Source organism: Halyomorpha halys, unplaced genomic scaffold (genome assembly GCF_000696795.3).
Source record: "Halyomorpha halys isolate HHAL.00 unplaced genomic scaffold, Hhal_1.1 Scaffold154.1, whole genome shotgun sequence".
Lineage (NCBI taxonomy): Eukaryota > Metazoa > Arthropoda > Insecta > Hemiptera > Pentatomidae > Halyomorpha > Halyomorpha halys.
The window spans coordinates 454,376-477,882 of record NW_027112031.1 but is presented as its reverse complement, the minus strand read 5'-3'; the positions used below and the strand labels follow the sequence as shown (position 1 = coordinate 477,882).

Genomic DNA, 23,507 nt, shown 5'->3' with positions numbered 1-23,507 from the left:
ACTCTACTTGAGATAGTTCCGTAGAATCTTATTGCTCAATCTCTTTTTATTTTATAATTAACATTCTTACATTTTACATATTAACATATATACATTTATACAAGGGATCGTATTTTTATAATGCTAAACTTATATACAATTATACAGCTTCTTAGACGCTTGTAGTGCTGGCCGCTGGCGGGTTATAGCAGTACTCCGTGCTCGCTCACTGTTACACTAGTTTACGGCTTTTATATTCATAGGAGTAGGTTTTGACAAAATAATTCACAAAATATTGATGTCAACAAGCACTCAAATTAAAGCCAGTTTAATGTACAAAAAAGTACTTTATAATGTTTATCTTCGAATGGGTTGTAATTTTTATGATATTTGCATATGAAACATAGTCTGAACAATTAAAAATCAATATATTTTTTCAAATATGAAAACTATTACTCCTACGAAGATAAACATAATACATACTAGATATTACATTGAACTAGCTATAATTTGAGTGCTAAAAGACATCTGTACGTCTAATTATTCCGGAGGTATTAGTATCCCTAAGTATGACTATGGCAACACGTGACTTTCGAGTAATTTTTTTTCTTGAGTTCAAACTTGCACACTCGCCAGCCCAACAGCAAGAAACATTACCACGGTGTTGGGGAAAGAGTGTAATGATCGGACCATTTGCGGGTGGTTTGAAACGTTTATGGGATAGGCGTTGGTCAGACCATTGGTAAAATTCTATGAAAGACCAGGGGACACATGGCAGAACCAAATTTGCATCCAAAAAAAATATTGGTTTCCGTGTGATCAATGACAGCGATAATTCATTCCTCCTTTTTACCTAGGGCTGAAACCATCACATTCATATCGTACTGCAGTAATATTGACATAATTCGTCAAAAAAATAACTCGCGTTGGTTAATCTGAAGGGACCTACTCTTCTTACACGACCACGCCAAATTTCTATGTTTCACGGCAGACAGTGAAAAATTAAACTACAAAGTTCTTCCATACCCACCTTATTCGTTAAACTTACTTACCTTCAAGTGATTTCCATCTGTTCAGAAATTTGGACAACTTCCTTAAAGGTATTTTTTAAAAAATGGTTTTCAGGTCAAAAACGCATTTTCTGACTTAATTTCTTCATAAAACCCTGAATTTTTCAGTTGTGGTATTGAAAAGTTGGTAACATGTTGGGGAAAATGTCTAGAAAATGAGGGTAAGTATTTAGAATAATGTTTTGATTTCATAAATTAAATTCCTTTTCAGTGAAAACTGACATTTCATATGAAAGGGCCCAAAAATTAGTTTAATTAAGTAATGAATTTCGAACTTTTAAGCCCTTCTTTTTGCTTTTTCACCTATAAATCCTAAATAGTGGATCCTATCAAAAATGTTATTATACAACCAATTAAATAATACTAAATTTTGCGTCAACTGAGTAACTCTTAATGTAGTAAGTCTGTCAAGCTGTTCATAAACCAACTGGTTACATATGTACCTCATAGCACTTCAGACCAGCTTTTTGATTTCATAAAGTTGTTTTACTGAATAATCTTTCCTGTGAAAACTGACATTTTATATGAAACGACCACAACATGAATGTTGGCTGTTTATGGAGTTTTTTTGGATACAACTTCTAAGACTGAGCTTTCTAACAAAAATGCATCTACTATAAGAATTAAAAAGTTGTCCCCCTCTAGAAGTGAAAAAAAATGAATAATTTAATAAAAATTAATTTTTGTTTCAAGCAAATACTAATTGTAATAACTAATAAAGCACTGCAACATTATATATAATTTATGCAAAATTATATATAATTTTCTTAAAATTTTGGTTTCATTCGCGTTTACAGTGCTGAAATGTCACAACCTGATTAACTATGGTTTGCCTCCCCCCCCTGGTTTTGATCCTGGGTGCCTCCTTGTACTACTACACACAAAATTTGACCATAAACTACTTTTATTCTATTGGTTTTTAATTTAAAAAAGCCTTTTCCAAGGTAAATGCGTCTGGAAGTCATATTTTGGCCAAATTGGTAAACTATTGTAATGTTACCACAGTCATTGCGACCATAATTCTGGTACAAATTTACAATGTTAATCACTCATACAAAGCAGAATTTAATGTTCTTTTATTCTTGAATTTGATCTTTTTCATAAGGAGGCATCGTTTAGGAGTCATAAATAAAAAGTTGAAAAAAATTTGAATATTTTCCCAGGAATTAAAAGTATAGCTCTATATAATTTTGAAATATATTGGTGATAAACTATCATAGAACCAAAGTTGAATATCTTTTTGGCTTCGATAGTTCTATCTAATTTTCAGATTATCAGTATCTATCAAGTCTCAAAACTAATTGAAAAATTAAAGAAAAATGTACAAAAATTGTTTTAGAAGTAAAATTCTAGCTAAATCAGATGGAGATATGATAACAACTATAGATCTGGTGGTAGATGGTGAAATCCTTTTGTCATAAGTGAATGCCTTTTAGTCATAATGGACCTTCAAATATAAATATTTTCGATTTTAAAGTTGGGCCTACCAATTTAATTTTTGTGGGGTTGTTAATAATTTTACTTATAGTAAATTCATTGTCAATTACTGACTAAAAACTATGTTTGCCAATTTTGAAATATATATCTCATTCGCTATATTAGGGGTATTTGTGATAAGTTAAATTTAAAATAAACACAAACCCAACACGAAAGACGAGAAACTAACCAATCAAAACATCAAGATATAATGGTGTAAAGCACTGCTGGTCTGTTGCATGACATCATTCTCCATTTAGCAGACCTGTTAAAAGAATCCCAGCTATATTAAATGTTATATCATTTTAACATGCTAAAAGAAGGAAATATTTCTCCATTCAACACACTTTAATATGTTAAATGAAAGATGAATGCCCCCAAATAATGACTAACCTAATAACTAATGAGCTTTAGTAAAATAAAAATAAGTACCTATCAATGTTATCTTCTATTTAACTTAACAATAACTAATGAGTTATAATTTAATTAAAATAAATACCTATAAGTAATTTAATGAACTTAACTTTAAACATTTTATTGTAGATTTTCACAAATAAAAGAATATTGGTGTATCATTAGAATTTAGTTTTTGGACTAGGTAAGGAGAGAAGTTATAGTAATATAAATGAATTAAATAGAATATAACAATGATGAGTATTTATTTTAATTATATTAAAGCACATAAGCTATTTGGATCTATATACTGAATTGAAAGAAACTGATTTATATTGCAGTGTACCTATTGATGGCCCCGAAAAGTTGTTATTTCTGAATGATTTTTAAATAAAAGAAATTAAACAAAGAAGATAATTTTCACTACACCGGACTTGAGAAAATGTATGAAATATCTCAATTTCGAGTTTTGAAATATGGTTTTGTAATTTTTTCGACAAAAGGTTCAATAGATCATAAACATGGCAGATTAAGGGTTGTTTTTTTTTATTAGTTTAACACCTAGTTTCATTAAGTGAAAAAAAAAGAATGAAAACACTCAAACCTTGAGTTCCGAAATATTATTTTTTATTTTGTTAAAAAAACTTCTTCCACATCACAAACATGGCAGAAGAGTAAGTTTTTTCATACTAGTATCACACATAGTTTCTTATGACTCGGAAACAAAAAAATGTGAAATTGACAGAAGTGAAACTTCTGGAAATGAAATAATGCATTAAAATTTTAAGGTTAATAATAATAATAATTAAGCTTAGTAATGACCAAGCTTAAGATAGAAAATAATAATTAAAATTAGAATAGAACAGCCATTTTCTAAGCCAATCCTAGCAGGAAAATTTTCTATATCACCGTAGAAGAGCAGGAGTTAAAGCTCACTCAATCAGACTCACTGTCGGCAGTCCCAGGTAAACTGAGTCACCTTCTCTGACATCCTGCTCTCCTGTTACCCTATTACAAAATACATCTTTAATAATTAAGTTTTATTGATAGGAGTGGCATATGTGTACTACTGAGAATTGATTAGTAATGTAATAGTTTAGCAAAAATGCAACAAAGGTATAACTAATTTTCTTAACTTTTTAGCTTCATTCGATATATTTGTTATTTTTTTTTTGTGTATTATCTGTGTTATCTATACTAACTTTGAGCAATTAGTACAGATGCAACCAATACTAGAGTAATATTTCTTTTCCTGTTCTATTGGTTTTAAAATCTCATATCCTAGTATTTTATGATTTTTAACCAAAAATAAATTTATTTATTTCTCTATTTAGATTCTATAGGCAACTAGATGCCAACTAAGAAACACACTGTATCGTTGAAGAGAGTTTTAAAAGTCTTACAATTTTTTTTTTTATCATTCATGAAAAATCAATAATATTCATTCCGATATGATTTATGACATGAAGAAGACAGTATTCACATCAGTAAATTCAACCAGGACCATAATTAAAATAAGAGAAGATTTGTCAAAATAAAATTTAATACGTATGTATAATATCACAGCTTCATAATTACAATAATTAAAAGTTAAAAACTTCTACTTGTTTTATGTCAAGCCAGAAGGCAGATCACAACCAGTATAGTACTTGTTGGAAATGCAAAACTGTATTATTTTCTTCCAATGCTGGTCAAGACACAAAAGATGTGGATTTCCTGGAATTAAAATATAAGTATATTAACGTATAAAATAAAAAGATATAATAAATATATTTAAGTACGTACATATAATAATATTAAAATTTGTACAGGCAAAAATATTAAAATATGTTCATACAACAATATTAGAACATGTATACATAACCATATAAAAATGTGCAATTATAAAAAAAAAAAAAAAATTAAAATACATAAAAACCAAATATAACAACTATTAAGATCAAAGAAACATACAACTAATCTCTCTCTCTCTCTCTCTCCCCCCCCCCCCCTCTCTCTCTCTCTCTCTCTCTCTCTCTCTCTCTCTCTCTCTCTCTCTCTCTCCCTCCCTCCCTCCCTCCCTTTAAGTTTGATTTTATCTATTATCTTCCACCAGTGTAGTAGCATTGAAAGAGCATATATATTTCATCTTTTTAGTTGTTAATACCGGTATTTTGATTAGCCAGTGTGATGCCAATATGAACATGAAATTTATTAATGAGATCCTTTTTCTTCAATAATATTTTTGTATCCTTTTCACCTAAAACTTCTAGATAATTCACATGTTATGCTTTATACTCATTTTGCTTGAGATCGTTATTTTCTCTCTTTTTTTAATGGTCTCTCAGGATGCATATCATTGTCAGTGAACAATTATATTTTAATTTGTTAAGCATATCATTTCTCAAATCAACTGAATTAAATGTTAATAGAACAGGTTCCATATTCTGGTCAATTTTAGTCTTTTTATACTTTTTAAAAAAGTATATACCTTACATGCCAAGCCATTTCAGATCCAAAAACAGTTAAGTTGAACTGGTGTGTTAACAAATCACAACAGCCTTCACTTTAAAAACCACCTTTGACAACTAGGTATATAACTTATATATCTGACCAATTGGTGTATAACGGATATTATCAACTGGTTGTCAGTTGATAGTATCGCTCCTAAAATTTTCAAATTCAGCAAATTTTATAATGTTCATATGTATAAAAAGACCTTGTTTACTAATAGTCCTAGTAATATAAATGCTTATTCCCCAGTATCGGTGAAGTAAACTAAATCCACTAAATAAAGCACTAGTCATATCACTGAAAACTTACAGTGAATTTAAAATTTTAATCCTTACAACAGCCTGAAATTTGAGTAATTTAAGCTCAAACTTAATAATCACTCTCTACCAAAATATGAAATAAAAGCAAAACTTTTTATGGGGCAACCAATGATGGTTCTCCACATGTTTCTACAATGCCTATATACAAAAATCCAAACTAACAACGTATCTATTATTATCTTTTAACTATTCAATATTGTAATAATTTGAAAATATTAAAAATAAAATAAAAAGAATTTTGATAGTTATATAAAACTTATTTCAAATGTAAGAGATAGCTTGGGTTCAAGTTAAGAACTTTACTACTAATGAATAATATAATTTTATTATATAAAAGACTCTTAATCTCAGGGCGTGTAGTTGCTAGGCAATCAGAATACAAACACTTTTACTATTAACTTAATTAAATTAATATCTCTGTTACAATTGTATTTAAATTTAGTTATAATAAAACTAACCAAGTTCACAATCTTCTTTGTTTCTATTGTTCTTGTCCTAGCGTCCAAAATGGCTTCCTCCTCTTGCTTGACAAGTTGCCTCTCTTCTAACAATGGCTTTCAAGCTTTCCCGCTTCCAGCCGAAGTACGTCCTCTCACCAGGCCATCCAAACTAAGAATGCCCATCTCCTCTCCGCTATCTTCGATGTTTACTGATCAATCCAAAATAATCGATTTTGTTACAATCGATCCACTTTACTTGCCATGGTTTGTGATGCGAACAGTCTATTGACAATTGTTATGTTTTTCTATTTCATGTTTGATTTTTCTTTTTCTATAATTACTGTATAGAAACAACAAAGGTTGAAAAACTTCAGTCCATCTTAACACAACCAACCCAACAAACACTTTGGAAGGACGTGCACTGCCATCTTTCTTGTTTTGAAAACAACGTATTTCTTTTAGACAAAGAAAACTTGTTAGCTTGCTTTTTAATTTAAAATAACAAATAACAATATTAAAATTATACATAAAATAAAACATATCAAAACCCTTTATACATCAAAATATACTATTTACTAAAAAAGAGCATATTACAATATAAACAAACCTATTATGATAAGCATAGCACGTGCACGTGATATGGCTACATTCAGGCGCCTAGGATTCCTCACAAAGCCAAGTGCTCTTTGAGTGTCGTAACTGATAAATTCAAGATTACTTCTAACCACACTCAAAATTATTATCATTTTTTCTTGTCCTTGAAATTCTTCCACAGAACCGATTTTAGGAGATTCCATGTTAACCTTTTCAAGCATCTGACGAATTTTTATAACCTGTGGGGGAAAAAAAATAACTCTATGAGAAAACAAAATAGTATAAATAAGTTTATATAAATACTAATAATGGACAACAGTCATAGAATCCTTTAAGCAACATTAGCAATTTACAATAAAAATGTACAACTTAGGTAGTGCCTTTGGTATTATCAACCCAATCACCAAGTCGTCAGACTGCATGAAGTAACTAGTTCTTGGTTTTGGGGAAACAATAACTCTGACACTCAAACAGAGCATCATATGCAGCACATTTTCCTTTTTCAAACTATCAGCCTGTTTTCTTTTTTTGCTAAGATCATTTTAAAACACAAAGGGAAAACATGTGACAAACAAATATTTACAATTTATAAAAATAAAATCCATTTCTTATTTTCATTCAATTTTTAAATGATTAAGATTCTTCGCTATTATCACATGTAATCCTTATTTTATTTTTTATGATCCCTTAATCAACAGAATATCACTCTTTTGTTGCTGTGTAGGTAGAAAGGGATCTTTATTTTCAACTTTTACTCTTTTAAAAATACAAATCTTTCTAGTAGTTGCATTCATTTTTTAATAATATAACAAAAAGGGTAACATCAGATACAATACATCTTTTAGTAAGAAATAAATGGATATATGCTGGGCATTACAAATAAATTGTCGATGTAAGTGATTGAAAAACTTAATAATAATCAAATAGTAATAATGTTCAAGGATTTAAAATAAAACTACCTGCAACTGATAGGGTGTAATAATGCCAATATGATCAGGAGATACACCGGCTTCATATAGCATATTTAAATAAGCAAAAACTTGATATGCTTCTTGGGGGTTGTACCAAGAATGTGAGCAGTTCTCCTGATGATTCATACCCTGCACACCATGAAAAACTAGTGGAGGAGTATTCCCTTCTGGTTTTCCAAATATTAACGGAAGTTTTAATCTACTTAATAAATTACTTTCTTCACTTGACTTCTCCAATACCTAAATTTTAAAAATAAGAGTCTGTTATAACATTTAGAAAAGTTAAGAATATAATTAACAAATCACAAATATTAAAGGAAATCAACATTAAGATTAATATTGTTTGAAATATAGATTTTCAAAAGAGTAAGAATCAGATGTTCTGTCTGTAAATGTAAATTTCCAGCAATATTTTTTAAATATTTCTAAAAAAAAAAAAAATATTAAAAACATCAACTTCGTAATCTACTTTTTTTTCCAAAACTATGGAAAGTTTAACGTTTCACAAATCGACCTGTTATTAGATGTGTTTTATGTATTGCATTTAGTAGTATTTTAGGGCTTGGTTTTTATCTAGCTTTTTAACTTTTTTAATCACTGGAAAAAAACATCATCTAAATTTATAGAATCACATATCTAAAATTCCCACACTTCATATTTTTTAACAATAGTAAGCAGAAAATAGAAACTTGAGATTTCCAAAGTTTTCAGAGTACTAACAAGCCTTTCATACTATTTTGTTCATACATTTATTTCTTCTTGAAGAAATAATTCAACTGTCAATATTTTCAAATTTACTTTTCATAAAATTAATGTATTTATTTTCCTAAAATTTAGTTCATCTAATACAAAATAAAAACATAGCTTTTTGCCTTTTTTTCAAAATTAAGCGATTATCATATATCAAATATGGTGGTAAACATTGGAAACAAATATTTCAAAAAGTAAAATGAGCCAGGTTGGACATAAGTATGGTGCTAACTTTACTGTATCTCACAATCTATAATCTAGTATTCTATCAGAGAAGCCTATAGGCATACCCTCTTAACACATGCCTGAACTTTCTTTTAACTCGAACTCTTTAAACTTCCAAAACAAAAGTATACCCACACTGCTTCAAAGAGAGTTCTGGGCCCACCACCTCAATCCATCCCATCACAAAAGGTCACCATAGTCGAATCAAGCCATTTAATTCACTAATGCTTGTTATTATTATAAACAGTCATAAGTTATGGGTATAACATTTTTCCTGTATTAAAGGAATTTTAATCAGGTCAAATAATTAATTATTATTTAATAATAAGTTCATTAATTGACAGGATAAAATTTATGAGGACTGCTGAAGTAGCTTCTTGGTATCAAATATGAAGAAAATAACACTAATGAAATATGACAAATCACAAAATAATAAAGAATGTAAATTATTAAAATCTTATTTCTTGACACACATTCATCATAATAAACTGTAAATAAATCAAGAAAATTAATTAAGGAAAAGTATAATTACTTTAGGAATTAGATCACCATTGTAAAAAAGCATATTTGGCAACTGTAATATGGGTGGTAGTGACCTGTAATTGTTGACCAGTTTGGTCACCAAACGAGGATCATATCCATAACTCTTAGGAAAGCCCACTACGTCTCTCTTGTATGGAAATCTATGGAAAAAAAATTTGAGCTAATGAAAAATTAAATGACTAAATAATATATATTGTAAGCTAAAATTAATATGCATACCTATCGAGTAACCTTGAGAGAAGTGATTCTTGGAACCCATATTTAATAGCTAGTTTAGAATAAGCAACTGGTCCAAGTTGCAAAGGATCACCTGCTAATATTACTTGACCATTTAGAGTATTTAAAAGAACTGTAACACAAACAGAAGTAGAACAAAATCAGAAGAAAGTTGATCCACATACAATGTAATTAAAAAGAAAAGCATACCAATAATTACTTTATATTTTAAAAGTTTAATATTTATGACAAAATACATACCCAATACAGTAAGTATTTCTGGTTCAGTTGCTTGACCAGCTTCATCAACAAAAATATGTGTAAAGAAACCTCTAGGAAATCCCAAATTGAATAAAACATTGACGCAACCAATAGTGCCAATAACAATATTAAATTGTTTCAGAGCTTCGCGAGTGATGACTTGTACTCCTAAAGAAAAGAATTTAATTTTATTAGATCATATAATTATCTATATAGATAAGAAAAAAGAAATCTAAATTATAACCAATTTTATTAAATTATCAAATCATTATGCAAAAGAATAATAATACAATTCGTAATAAAAACAAAAAGATTTTAATAACTCATTAAATAATTATGAAGAATATATAGATGTTAGGATGACAAAAAAATGTCTAATAATCTACCTGAGATCTTGAGCAACATGGTTCTTAATAGAAAACTGGTCACTTACCAAAGTGAAAATACATTTACATATTTTTGACCACCCTTTAAACACTTGTACCATAAGCAGTAGGCCACTTCATCATACCTTTATGCTGGCATGTGTGAGTGTGTGTTGTGGCCATGTGCTTTAATTTACAAGCTTGAAAATACATGTATATGTTTTTATTTTGTCTAATCTGTTCTACAGACATTTCAGTTTGTTTATAGTATTTAACAAACTGTGTTGTCATTCAGGGCTCTTACTCTGTAAAGGTATCCTTGTGGATTGAGCACCTACCATCTTAAGCTCCTTACCTTCATGATGTAAGACACTGACTAACCAGTTTTGTTAATTAGCACTTCCTTACTTTTTCTCATACATATATTACAATTCTGATCCCTGGTCATTCCAGTTGCATAGTTTCATAAACAGATAATAATATAGGTTTTATTTCATATGTTTAAAAAAAAGAAAATTGTTAGGATTTTTGTTGTGTTAAAAAAAAAGGAGATAATTTGCATTAGAGCCATGCTGGACAACCTCCTACAATTAGCCATTCATTGGAATGACTCTAAAATATGTTTCCTTTTAAACTTCATTTTATATGTCCTCTTTTTACCCTGAAAATCTTGTTATTAGAAGTATTTTTCAACTATTATGAACTTCGGTTCCAAAATTATTCATAGGCTCACTTCTCAGTTTAGGAAGATTTAAAGGTTCATTTCCACGTGCATCATAGTATACAGTTTGGATTTTGAGAAGAGTATATATATCAAGTATGAATTTAATATTTGTGGTAAGAGAGGTAATCATAGGATCAATGGAATGAAAGCGACGGTCATATATCACTTTTGAAATATTAGCTTAAAATGGGAAGAGAAGACTTTAAGATAGTTAAATCGAGCAATATTTAAAAAGTGCCTGAAATTGACAAACAGTATGAAATCCTCCACTGAGGAATGAATGATTGAAAGGTCAGATAAGTAAGGCCACCAAGGAGGGTGGGAGTTGAAGGTTTCATGCAGTTTTTCAATTCCAGGTGCTTTTTAAATATTGCTCAATTTCACCATCTTAAAGCTTCCTCTTCCCGTTTTAAGCTAATATTTCAAAAGTGATACAGAACCGTCGCTCCCCGGGGGTCTTAGTGGTGCAGGGAAGGATTGCCCTTTTTTGTGTTATGATCTCCTATTGTGACATGTCGTACATCAACCAACCTACTCGTTATAATTGTCTGTTTGAAAAGTCGAGTGATGGTAACTAAAACTGTCTACATTATTAAATTTATTGAATTATTTTTATAATATTTTCTTAATTTTTCTATTATTAAAATCATTTTTTCCCATAAATAAAAATTTATTCTAATTCATAGTAGTTAATTTGATTATTTTTCTAATCTCATTCTGGTTACACCAAAAGGTCCCTGACTTCATATGTCCCAATACGTCAATGAAACTTACACAAAAGTTGCAAGAAACCACACTTATCAACATGATTAAAGGCTTTTCATTTTTAAAGATTTTGTCACATTTTTTATCACTGTGCGGCATGCGGATGTGTCATACATAGTCATGTGATATTAAAAAAAAGTCTATATTTGGTCAATGACCTTAACTTTTTACGAAAAAGGATAATTGAAACTTTAGAAGCAATAAAACATATTTAGTGCCTTTTGGCCACTGCTGCTGTGGAAGAAAGATGCCGAGTCATTACTTATGCTCAAGGTAGTCTTTGAACAACATTTAATATAAATGTTTATGTTTACATTTCTTTAATAAAGTAGTTGAAAAACATATTAATTCTGTTATGGAAGACAATTATTTACCAGCGAAATGTCGCTAGCGTAACTAGAATCTGACAAAGCTGGGCGTTTTGATCCTGGAGTTTCGTCTTGGACAAAAATATTTTCAAACGAAATGTCGTTAGATTTATTAGGATCAGATGTAGTGGGACAATCTGACCTCAGTGAATCAGGCTCTTGGAGGCCAGTAGAACCATGAGGACTGCTAGGAGACCCCAAAGAAGAGGGTAACTGTTGTGAGAGATTTTGTATGGAGGTAACTTCCAACAAAATGTCAATTAGTGGCACTGGCACAGCTGAATGGATAGAATATTTTTTTGTGTTGTACTACTAAGGAATTGATAAATTTACTACAATGACCCAGAGAACTAGACTGGCATGTAGAATTGGAACAGAGAGGTATGCCTGCGACTCCAGAGTTTTGAGGAAGATCTTTAGAATTACTGGTTGACTGAAGTGATCCTTCTACAGTACGTAAATTATAACGATGGTTATTGAGGACTCTCTTAAAGCTTAGACACTTTGTAATTCTGCTATTGTTGATAGAATGAGGACTAGTATGGGTCTTGGCAGTCATTGGCGAGGAAAGATTGACTTGTGATACCGAGTGAAGATAATTGATATGAGCCTTCTTTAAGGCTGCAGAGGCAAGAGGACCCACAGGAGTGGGGTTCATGTAATGTTCATAGATGGCAAGACCTTCATAATAATATTCCTGCACGGATTTAAAGAGGGAAAGATCTTCTTTAGTTGGTAAAAGGTATGAAACATTTGAGTGGGAGCAAAGTTCTTTAAGGGCATTGTAGGCCTCACAGAAGGAAGTGTAACAAGGTCTCAGTTCTAAGTACATACCTTTAAATAAGAATAATTTTTCAGGGTCTTTTGCAATACCTCGCCCTTGAGAAGTACATGCTTTAATCTGGAATAAACAGAAATTTAATTTCTCTTAAATTTTTCAAATTGAATTTTGTTATCCCCTGGTATGTCTATTTTTATTTTAGAGGTGAATAATATGAATAAAAAGGAAACTGGAAGAGAATAAGTGAAGAAAGAAGACGAGAAAAACGAAATTAATTAATGGCGGAATAGAGTACCTTACAAATTTTTTTCTTTAAAAAATAATTTTAAAAAAAAGATGAAATAAAATGTACAATAACAAAATTCGACAACCGGAGAAAAAAATAAATAAGAAAAATATCCGGCCCGGATGGGACCAAAATGTTAGGGCGGGTAGGGGTTCAAAAGGAACCTTTACTAGCCTAAATGAAAAAAGTTGTGAAAAGAAAAGAATAGCCGAATTTTGTTATTTTTAAATAAGTAAACATAATAAAAGGAACAAAAAATATAGAAAAATATACAAATTGGAAAAAAAGAAAGCTTAAAACTATTACAAAATTACATGAATTGAACGAAAGAGAGAAGAAAAAAAAGTCTTATATCACCGATGATTGATGGGGCCCTGGTTGTGGTTGTTGTTCTGAGTGGATGTTCTGGTGGAGGTAGATCGACATACGTTTCGGCAGCCTTGTCGTCTTGGAGGATGAGCCGAAGTAGTCCGCCCGCCGTGGTTAAAATAATTTAAGCTGACGCATATGGCCAAAATGCTGGCAACTACGAGTATGTAGTGAGGAGACAATGGAGACGATATGTGTGTGCACACTGAGACTCTAAGAAGTCATCTGTCTATTTTTTAGTATAAAAAACAACAGAGAGTAGTTGTGTTTTCAACTTAATAAAAATCACATGTTCCAATAATCGATTTGTGGACCATATGTTGGCAGCAACAAATTCATTTATTATAACCTAAATAATTCCTAAAAATGAAAATCTTTGAACTTAAAAATCTCCTAAACAAAGCATTTGAGATCCTTAATTCATATTTTTAGTTAGGACACATAACCCAGAAACACCATGTATATTGTAACATATTTATATTTTTCATACTCAAAGCATCACTTTGTTACTAATATTTTCTCATTATTGTAACAAATGGTAAGTGCTATATGATTATAATAACAAATGTTTTATGCAGTGTAATACAGAATAGTTTTCCTAGATTTATTTTAGTTTTAATACTGGAAGTAAGAAACCGACAAAATTTATTAACTGATCCAATATCAGATTTTCTATTTGAGAAATACCTTAAAATAAATAACAAAAATGTATTAGAATATAAAATTAAATGCTCCAAATACACCATTATTGTTTTCGTTTCTCTGTATACACTAAAAACCCCCAAGAGCAAAAATAATTATTTGTCTGCAATACGATCATATATCATATCCAATCCAATTTAGATGGCTCTTGTATACTTGGCAGTACCCAAATTACAAAATCCCAGGTGTGGCCCTGTCAGTTGCTTAATAATGAAAGGAGATAAACATGTGATTGCATAAAAATCCTGTCTCTGCTTTTAAATGCTGAATGAAGATAAATTGTGGAACGAAATCTGGAAACAGTAGTAAAGGAAGCCAACTCTGAATAGAACTTAAGATACATATGAGGCATTCAATTTCAAAACTGGTTATAACTTTTTTTTCTAGATTTTTTTGTGGTGGTTGGTGGCTGTACAAGATTAGGACAACTGGCAGAGGCTAATCATTGGTAAAATGAGGATTACAAGTATCCTACACCAGTATAGAAGAATTATGTATAACCACCAGTGAGTCAGAAAATGCATAGAATGGATTAGAAATAAAGACTAGGATGATAAGAACAGATCTATCATAGGATTCAGAAATCATATTTGTGTTGAAATTAACTGATATTATACAACAACGGAATAGGTGGAGATAAGAAAAACCAGGGATAATTCAAATTGAATCACCAAATCTATCATGGCATAGGGAATACTCGATGAAAGAATGAATTTTTTAACCAAATTTCAGATTTGGACATCATATAGAAAATATTTCTGACATTTGTGTAAGTAACCCATTAGGGGTTATAACAGGTGACTGTTATAGCATAATAGGTGTCAACCAATTATGCTATAATAGGTGACAAGGGCATTACCCATGACAGAGAGAGTTGGAAAAGCAGGAAAGATAGGATATAAAAAATTATAAGCCAATTGTCAATAGGGTGCGAGATAAAGACAGACAGTAGAGGGAGGAGGGTTGAGAGAGATAAAGAGGGAATGGGAAGGGAAAAACGACTAACAACTATCTTTAATTTAAAACAATAACATAAACTTACCATATCTTTCATCATCATCATTTTTAACATCTATCATAGCAGTATAAGGCAACAATGATGCAGCAATCTTTCCTTGCTCAAAAGCAGATAATCCAACAAGTCTCAACATCTTATTTTGTTGAACATTACCATGTTCTAAAATCCTCTCTGCTAAAAGATCTGCTGCTGAATTGGAAGGTGTTGCAACTAATATTCTGAAAGTATAAACAGAATTTATAAGAATATTAGATTTGAATTTAATAAGATACTTAAATAAATGGCATACTAAAAGTTATAATTCATAACAGCTAAAAAATACAAAAGATAATTATTTTATGAGATAAATTACATAATTTAGCTATAACCACAAGTTCTACATGGATGAATAAATGGACATTAGTAAAAAAAAACAAAAAAAAACTGCACTAAATACTTTTGATCAGAGCTTTGAGATATCGCATTCCTTATCATTAGACCTATAGTATAGATGTTATTGAATTACAATCAGTTCTGGCAGTTAAAGGTCACAAGCAAAATATAGCTCAGTAAACATTGCTGATTCCACACTAATTTGTCATTAAAGTGTCTTAATTTTTTTTTTTTTAATCTTCTTTTACTTATATATGAAATATGTAGTTTGAATACTATCATTTACCTAAATATGAAATATGTAGCAACAGAAAGCACTGTGAAAATGAAAGAATTTAAATTATACAGGAACACTCGCCTTAAAGCCCCTGAATCCAAAACTAATTCTCGCAAAAGGATATGTGTGTATGTGGTCAGCCTAGCTCAAAAATGAAAAGCAAAAGCTTGAAATTATGTATTTATGATAGTTATATACCTGCGATGTTACAGAATTTTTTTTGCTAGAATCAACTTACTGTAAATGTGACTTTATAACATTGATTTTAAACTTTTTTACCATTATCTTGAAAACAGTTCAAACAATTTTGGGTAAACTTGATATATAAAAATAAAAGATTAAATAGACACATAGAGAATATGAAAAAAATTATACAGATGAAATAAGGTAAATAAAAATAGAATATATTTATAGCATAAATTGGAAGATTACAGTATAGTAACACTCACAAGAATTCTACACTAGAAAAGAGTTAATTCATATTAAAAAATAATATTAAGGCTAAATGCACTGCTTCATGGAACGCACCAGAATTTACTTTTCTATTTACTCCTGAACGGATGGTCCGATTTCAGATCTGTAAAGTGCATTTTGTGTTTTTTGAAAATAGAAGTTACTGAAATTAGGTTTTAAAAACACCAATCCAATAATAAGGAAAATAAGATGCAAAAATACGAGTTAACGATAAATTTTTTAAAATGTGGTCTTATAGGCACTTGCAGAACTGTTCACTGAAACCAATGAGACATTCCATGAAATTATGGCATTTATACAACGACCGTAAAGAGAAAAATATATTTTTGTTTATAAATGGAAGGAAACGGTTTGAGGTGGCTACTGGCTGGGAACTATACGGCAACTCAAGGCTGCTAAAACTAACTTTCTCATAGCAATACCTAAATTTGAGAACAGTCAAAGTAAATTTGTATTGGTATTCTGCTATTATTTATTTCTACACTAATATTGAAAATAATTTGCATCAATTTCTTTTCTCTTAGGTACTTAATAATTACTATTACTACTTCCTCAATCGTGAGATTTTAGCCTATTGTTTGCTTTTACTTTTTTAATATTTTTTATTAAATGTTATAATTTTTTGAAGTTACAACTATTGTCTGTTTCATAGTTTCAAAAAATAAGTTATAGAAGAATAAATAAATAATTCTTTAAATTTATTATAAATAGAAACGTTTTACCAGGGCATTCAAAAAGTCCTGTCGTTTTTCGTTTGTTCGTTGTTTATTTTGATTCTAGAGTGTTTGCTAATTAATTCCGTTCAATACAACTTTTATCCATGTAAACACAAATGTTTATACTTTATGAATAGGAGGCTAAGGAGGATTAATTTATTGCAGTCACCATCCAACTGTCTAGTTAAAATGATTCCAGTTGAAACTCAAATTCGGTCGATTTTGCTCTATGAGTTTAAACTTGGCTCAAAAGCTGCCGAAACTGCTAGAAAAATATGCTCCGTGTTTGGGGAAGATGTGCTGTCTGAGCGGAAGGCACAATTTTGGTTTTCAAAATTTCGTGGAGGCGACGAGACACTAGAAGACGAGGCACGCTCAGGTCGACCAACTGTAGTTGATAAGGAGGACGTTCGAAGAGTAGTAGAGTTGGATCCGCGTCAAAGTTGTTCAGAGATAGCCTCTCAACTTAATATCTCAGCCACCACTGCCTGGAATTACCTTAAAGAACTGGGAAAAGTGAAAAAACTGGATAAATGGATTCCTCATAAGCTTTCAGATGCCAATATGCTTGTTCGCTTGACAACTGCATCTTCGTTAACTTCCCGCTTGAAAGTCGAACCCTTTTTGAATCGAATCATCACCTGTGATGAGAAATGGGTGTTGTACAACAACTTCAGACGATCATATCAGTGGTTGTCGGCAGATGAGAAACCTAAACAATTTCCAAAACCAGATCTCCATCCAAAGAAAGTTTTGCTCATTGTTTTCTGGACAGCCAAAGGTATAGTGCATTTTGAGATTCTGAATCAAGGGCAAACCATCACTGCAGAAGTATACTGCAATATACTGGACCATTGCCAATCCAAGCTTAAGACTTTTGATCCCTGCTTAGTCAACAGAAGAAGACCTTTGCTTCTTCAAGACAACGCTCGACCACACACCGCCAAATTGACCAGGGAAAAATTGACAGAAATAGGCTGGGAAGTTTTGCCTCACCCACCATATTCCCCTGACCTGTCACCCACTGATTATCACCTATTCAGAGATCTCGACAACAATCTGAGACAAAAATGTTTTCAAGACCGTGACAACCTAATTCACGAACTGACCACTTATTTTTGCAGTAAAAATCAACAGTTTTTTAAGGAAGGAATTTGGGCTTTACCATCTCGTTGGGAGAAGGTTACCGACTGTAACGGTGGATATTTTGATGAATATAGGTGATTCTTTGAAAATATTTATTTATTTATAATTTCCCCCAAAAAAACGACAGGACTTTTTGAATGACCTGGTAGAATAAATTTAAGAAGTACAACTATTTTTCCAACTAAGTTACTTGTCTGTTCTATATGGAGAAACAATGAAAAGAAAGGGACACAAGAATGAAACCCTTATTTCATGATAACAACCCTTATTCGTCAATTAGAATTTCACTTTCAAGTCTTTTTCTGTTACATTAGTAAACACTTACAGGAAACCCTGTACATATAAATCTAATCTGAATAATAAAACCACAGAACATATTTTGTAATCCAACTTTAATTCAGATCTATGAAATATCTGACTTTTCAAAATGCAATCTGCCTACAAAATAATCAATGCGGCAATAGGAAAAATAAAAAATAATTATACATATTTATTTTTTGTTTTTACTAGTTGTATTTTAATATAGTAAGCTTGAGAGGAATGTGCATAAAAGCTATTTGTTTCCGTGGACAAACCTAATGTTTTCCTTGTGACTTGTATCGTTGATATTTTGACTGCAGAAAATCAAAAAATAAGTAACTTGCTGGCTCAAATGTCTAATACCGAAAGATGAAGTTTGTTTATCTTTGAAAAGTGTATTTTGTATGGTACTACAACATAATATATTATAGAATAAAGGTTGGATTGTTAAAAAATAAACTGGATCCAGGAGTATTGGACTCAATAAAGGCAATCTCTCACTCCCATTCGTTCCTTATAACTTTTTTTTTTTGCATTTTGTTCTTGACTACTCCTAAGTTACAAATATAAGTTATGGTTAGACAAGGCCTGTATACAACACTAATCCTAACTCCCCATGTAAATAAACCTCAATAATGTCTATAAGAAGCATCATAGAGACAATAAAGCAGTATCTTTCTAGTAAGCATGAGGTTTAATTCTGTTCTCTCTTTTCCTTTTTCTTCAAGCCTTTCAGTCCAAGTGCTCATAAGTGGTGCCAAAATCCCGGATACTTATTGAATATTTTTCACTGAATTTTTTTCCTCTTCTAAATTTTTTTTCTTTTTTCCTCCGGCTTTCTTATCTTTTTACTGACCAAGATGGCTAATAGTGATGGTCAGCCACAACAACAGCCCGCATTGAGGCAGGCAGTGCTACAGATCCCGGTGGCACAACAGGCTCCTGGAGTTCCTGTGGCCCCGGCTGTCCCGGCGGCGGTTCCAGTGTTACCCCCACTACCAGAGACCACTCTCGCGGCTGCTCACGTCAATATGTTGGCTAAAATGAAAGTGAGAGCAGTAACCTCTCAGGATATTAGAAAAGCTATCTCAGACTTGGAGCGGTTCTCAGGCGAAATCAGTGAGTTAAATCACTTTATAAAGGTGGAGATCGCATCATGGAGAGGTTGGCAGCCAAGGTCTCACAGGAGTTGCTGGACAAGAATGACGCGATTTCCCTCAAGGCAGCACTCATATGCCGGTTCAAGGGAAGTGTTTTGAACCATATTCAGGCAGACGAGGAAACAGCATGGCCAGTAGTGAAGGAAAGATTAAAGAAGGCCTATAAAGGAGGCAGATGGTCCCCGGAGGAAGACATTCTACATGCTGCGGGAGAGGAGAAAGCATGGGCAGTCTAACAGACAGTACGCAGCCATGCTGTTAGGACAGTTTAATCTAACCACAGAAAAGATGAGAGAGACTCTTGGAGAGGATGTTGTCAGTTGGAAGATGAATTTTATCGACTCCATAATGAAGGTGCAACTAGCTAAGGAGACGAATAAAAGAGAAGGTTTATCACGGGACCGCACTTTCGTCGAATGTGCTCAAGACATGATCGACGCGAGCACTAGAGAGGAGGATGCAAGGATGGATGTCAATGATGGAGGATGGAACAGAGTATCGTACCACCGCACAAGGAATTCATCAACACCATGGAAGAGAAGAGAACCCAGGGATAGTGGAAAAGATAGAGGCACGGGTAGAGAAAGGCTGCCGAACCAGGGCAGAATACGCAATGGAGGAGGGAAAGAAGACAGGAAGTGCTATGGGTGTGGAAAAGTAGGACACCTGGTTGGCCAATGCCCCCGCACTAGGTGCTTTGAGTGCGGCAATGAAGGCCACATAGCACGACAGTGCCCTTATATGTACAAAAGGGAAGAGACGGGACCAGGAGAACCGAAGAAAATAAATTTCCAGCGGTTACGGCGGAAAAGACGGGAGGACTATAGACCTAGTGAGTCCTCTAGTGAAACCTCAGAAGCCTCAGGAACAGAGGGTGAAGGAAGAGGAGGACGGAGCAATAAACCACCAAGCAGTAGATGGCGCCGAGTAAGTGAGGGAAGGAGATCAAGGCAAGAGAGTTGAGGTAGGTGCCAGGAGAGGGGCGACCGTACATCAGAGATTTTCAACATCAAAGGAGAGATCAGCGGTCTGCCTATCATCAAGGTGAGCGGCGTGAGATGCCTTGTGGACACGGGGAGCTCCAACACCATCCTGTGCTGGGAGGCGCTGAGGAAGCTGAGCAGCGGTGAGAGGAAACTCCAGATAGATATTCAGGTATGTCATTGTCAATTAATCGCCCTGGGTGGGCCCTGTAGAGTAGAGGGGGAGGCGGACATTGATTTATGGGAATGGGGGATTGAAGATGGGGTATTGAGGGTTCATATCGTGGAGAAAATGCCCCGTGCATATCAGGCTATTATAGGTTGAGATCTATTAGGAAAGGCAAGTGCGGGGATTAGGAATAACAAGGGCCTGTGGACAATTCGGTTGGGGAAGAGGAGATATCGGTGTCGCGAGCTTCGAATGTAGCCACGATAGGTACGATCCAAGGAGGGGGGAGGAATTGGAGACAGGAAATAAAGGATAAATATGCAGATATTTTCTTCAAGGAGGGAGAGTTACTGGGGGCAACTGGACAAACAATGCACCAAATCTTCCTGAAACAAGATAAAATTACTTACGTAAAAGAGAGGAGGTATCCACATGCGCTTAGACAGCATATTTGGGAAGAGTTAGATAACCTGAAAAAACAGGGTATCATCGTAGATAGTACCTCCCCTTACAACAACCCCCTATGGGCAATGCGGAAGAAGGGCACCCCGGGAGACAAGGGAGAAAAATATAGGGTAGTAATTGATTACCGGGGCCTTAATGAGAACACGGTAGATGAGAGATACCCGATACCGCGACTAGAAGATATCTTAGATAAACTGGGTGGGGCAACGATCTTTAGTACTTTAGATCTGATAGTACCAAATCAAGATGCACCCAGAGGATCAGCACAAGACAGCTTTTACATTCGAAAGGGGGCATTACGAATTTACGAGGATGCCCTTTGGACTGAAGAATGCCCCAATTACGTTCCAACGATTGATGGATGAATTCTTACGGAGAATCGACGAGTCCATGGGCCAGGTATACATGGACGACCTGCTCATTTTTAGCAAAACGGAGGAAGAACATGTGTCCCACTTGCGCAAGGTGTTCGAACAGGTCTGGAAATTTGAGTTAAAGTTATCGTGCGAGAAATCAATATTGGGTAGAAACCAGATAAATTTTTTAGGACACACAATATCGGAACAGGGAGTCAGGCCAGACGCAAATAAGGTAGAAGCGATCAGGAAAATGGCGATTCCAACGGATGTTAAGGGAATTAGGAGATTGTTGGGCGCTCTGAATTACTATAGACGATTCGTACCGGCGATGGCCAAGTATCTGGTACCCATCAACAACCTTCTGAAAAAGGGAAATAGGGTGCAGGTGGCGCCCAATATGATGGAAAACATTAGAAAATGCATGGAGGCGCTTCAGAAGGAACCGGTGTTGGCATTCCTGGACTTTGAACGTACATTTATCATTACTACAGACGCAAGTGAGTACATGTTGGGGGCGGTACTGTCGCAGGATTGTGAGGGTGGAGAGCGACCGGTGGCGTACGCTAGCAGGCGGTTAACAGATGCAGAGACAAGGTACAGCGCACTTGAGTGAGAACTGTTAGGTATTGTGTGGGCGGTAGAACATTTTCACCCCTATGTTTTCGGGAGGAAATTCCGGGTACATACAGAACACAGACCGCTTCAATGGGTTGGGAAGCTTAAAGAGTCCTCAGCTAGGATCACCAGATGGAAAGAACTGCTCAACCAGTACAACATCATAATCCAGTAAAACCAGGAAAAGAAAATGTAGTCGTTGACTGGTTATTGGATCACTGTAAATGCAATAGACAAGGAACAACCACAGACGTCAGGAGAGGCGAGACAGCTTTTGCGAGAATGGATGCCAGAGGAAGAAGAAACGCAAAGCAACGGAGATGGAAGAGCTAGAGGAGGTGGTGAACGATAAATCACACCAAATAATTTGGAAGACAAGAACTTCCGGATCCATAAAGATGGACTTCGCTAAATATGAGAAGATCATACCATCTATAAGTCTGGAATGGAGTGGTTTGGGAGAAGATAAAACGCCTCTGGAGACTGGAGAAAATCAGAATGGATCGAAACTTTGTTCGTTGCCTAATAATGGTGGAAACCGTTCAAGACAGAGATCAACAGAGGGAGGTCACCTTGGCATACCACCAAGGGAAGACCAAACACCAAGGCTTGAATGAGACCTACCAAGCCCTGCGACGGAAATATTTCTAGTGAAATATGCGGAAAACGATTCAGGAGATAATCAGCAACTGTGAGGTGTGCCTCAGCACCAAATACGACCGACACCCACCCAAGGTGACACAAGAGGAGACACCGACGGCGAACACACCGTTAGTAGAATTACAAATCGACACTTTCACCTGGAGGGGCTACAAGTGGGTTACGGTGATTGACCTCTTTAGCAAAGTGGCCATGGCACATCAGATTCGAGACAGATTGGCCGAGGCGGTATTGGGAGCGCTGCGTTTATGGTTCCAGTTCTATGGAGTACCAGAAAGGATATCGTCTGATATGGGACGGGAATTCGATAATGCCAACGTCAGAGAAGAAATGAAGGCTTTGGAGGTAAGGTGGCATCTAACCACCCCAGGACACCCTAAGAGCATGGGGGGTATAGAGAGACTCCATGGTACGTTTAGCGATCAGTTGCGGGTGTACCAGATAGATAAGGGCCTGGAACCAGACGAGGCTATGATAAGAGCTATAGCAGCCTATAACCACTCCGTACATAGGGTAACGGGATTCGCTCCATCCGAAATTCTCTTTGGACTTAGAGGGCGCAAACGCGATTATAGAAACGAAGAGGAGATTGTCGGTAACGGGATGGCACTGAGAAAAACGTGGGACAAGGTGAGAGAGAGAATCAAAAAGGAGAAAGCTAAACGCGTGGCGCGACATAACGAGGGTGTACGTGACATTGTG

The 23,507-nt window shown here is 33.9% G+C and overlaps 1 protein-coding gene across 3 annotated transcripts in view; it reads right to left on the bottom strand.

The window, feature by feature from the left end:
• Positions 1–4,441: 4,441 nt before the first annotated feature.
• The window catches only part of LOC106678681 (probable RNA helicase armi), an 89,828-nt gene continuing 70,762 nt past the window's right edge, over positions 4,442–23,507 (bottom strand). For all 3 annotated transcript variants that reach the window (XM_014417377.3, XM_067049941.1, XM_014417376.3), the window contains 7 exons: positions 15,134–15,327; positions 9,732–9,899; positions 9,474–9,603; positions 9,244–9,394; positions 7,725–7,976; positions 6,779–7,004; positions 4,442–4,634 (listed from right to left, as the gene is read on the bottom strand). In XM_014417377.3, coding sequence (XP_014272863.1) covers positions 4,528–4,634; positions 6,779–7,004; positions 7,725–7,976; positions 9,244–9,394; positions 9,474–9,603; positions 9,732–9,899; positions 15,134–15,327 — 1,228 coding nt within the window. In that variant the 3' untranslated portion in view covers positions 4,442–4,527. The remainder of the gene's footprint in view (positions 4,635–6,778; positions 7,005–7,724; positions 7,977–9,243; positions 9,395–9,473; positions 9,604–9,731; positions 9,900–15,133; positions 15,328–23,507) is intronic.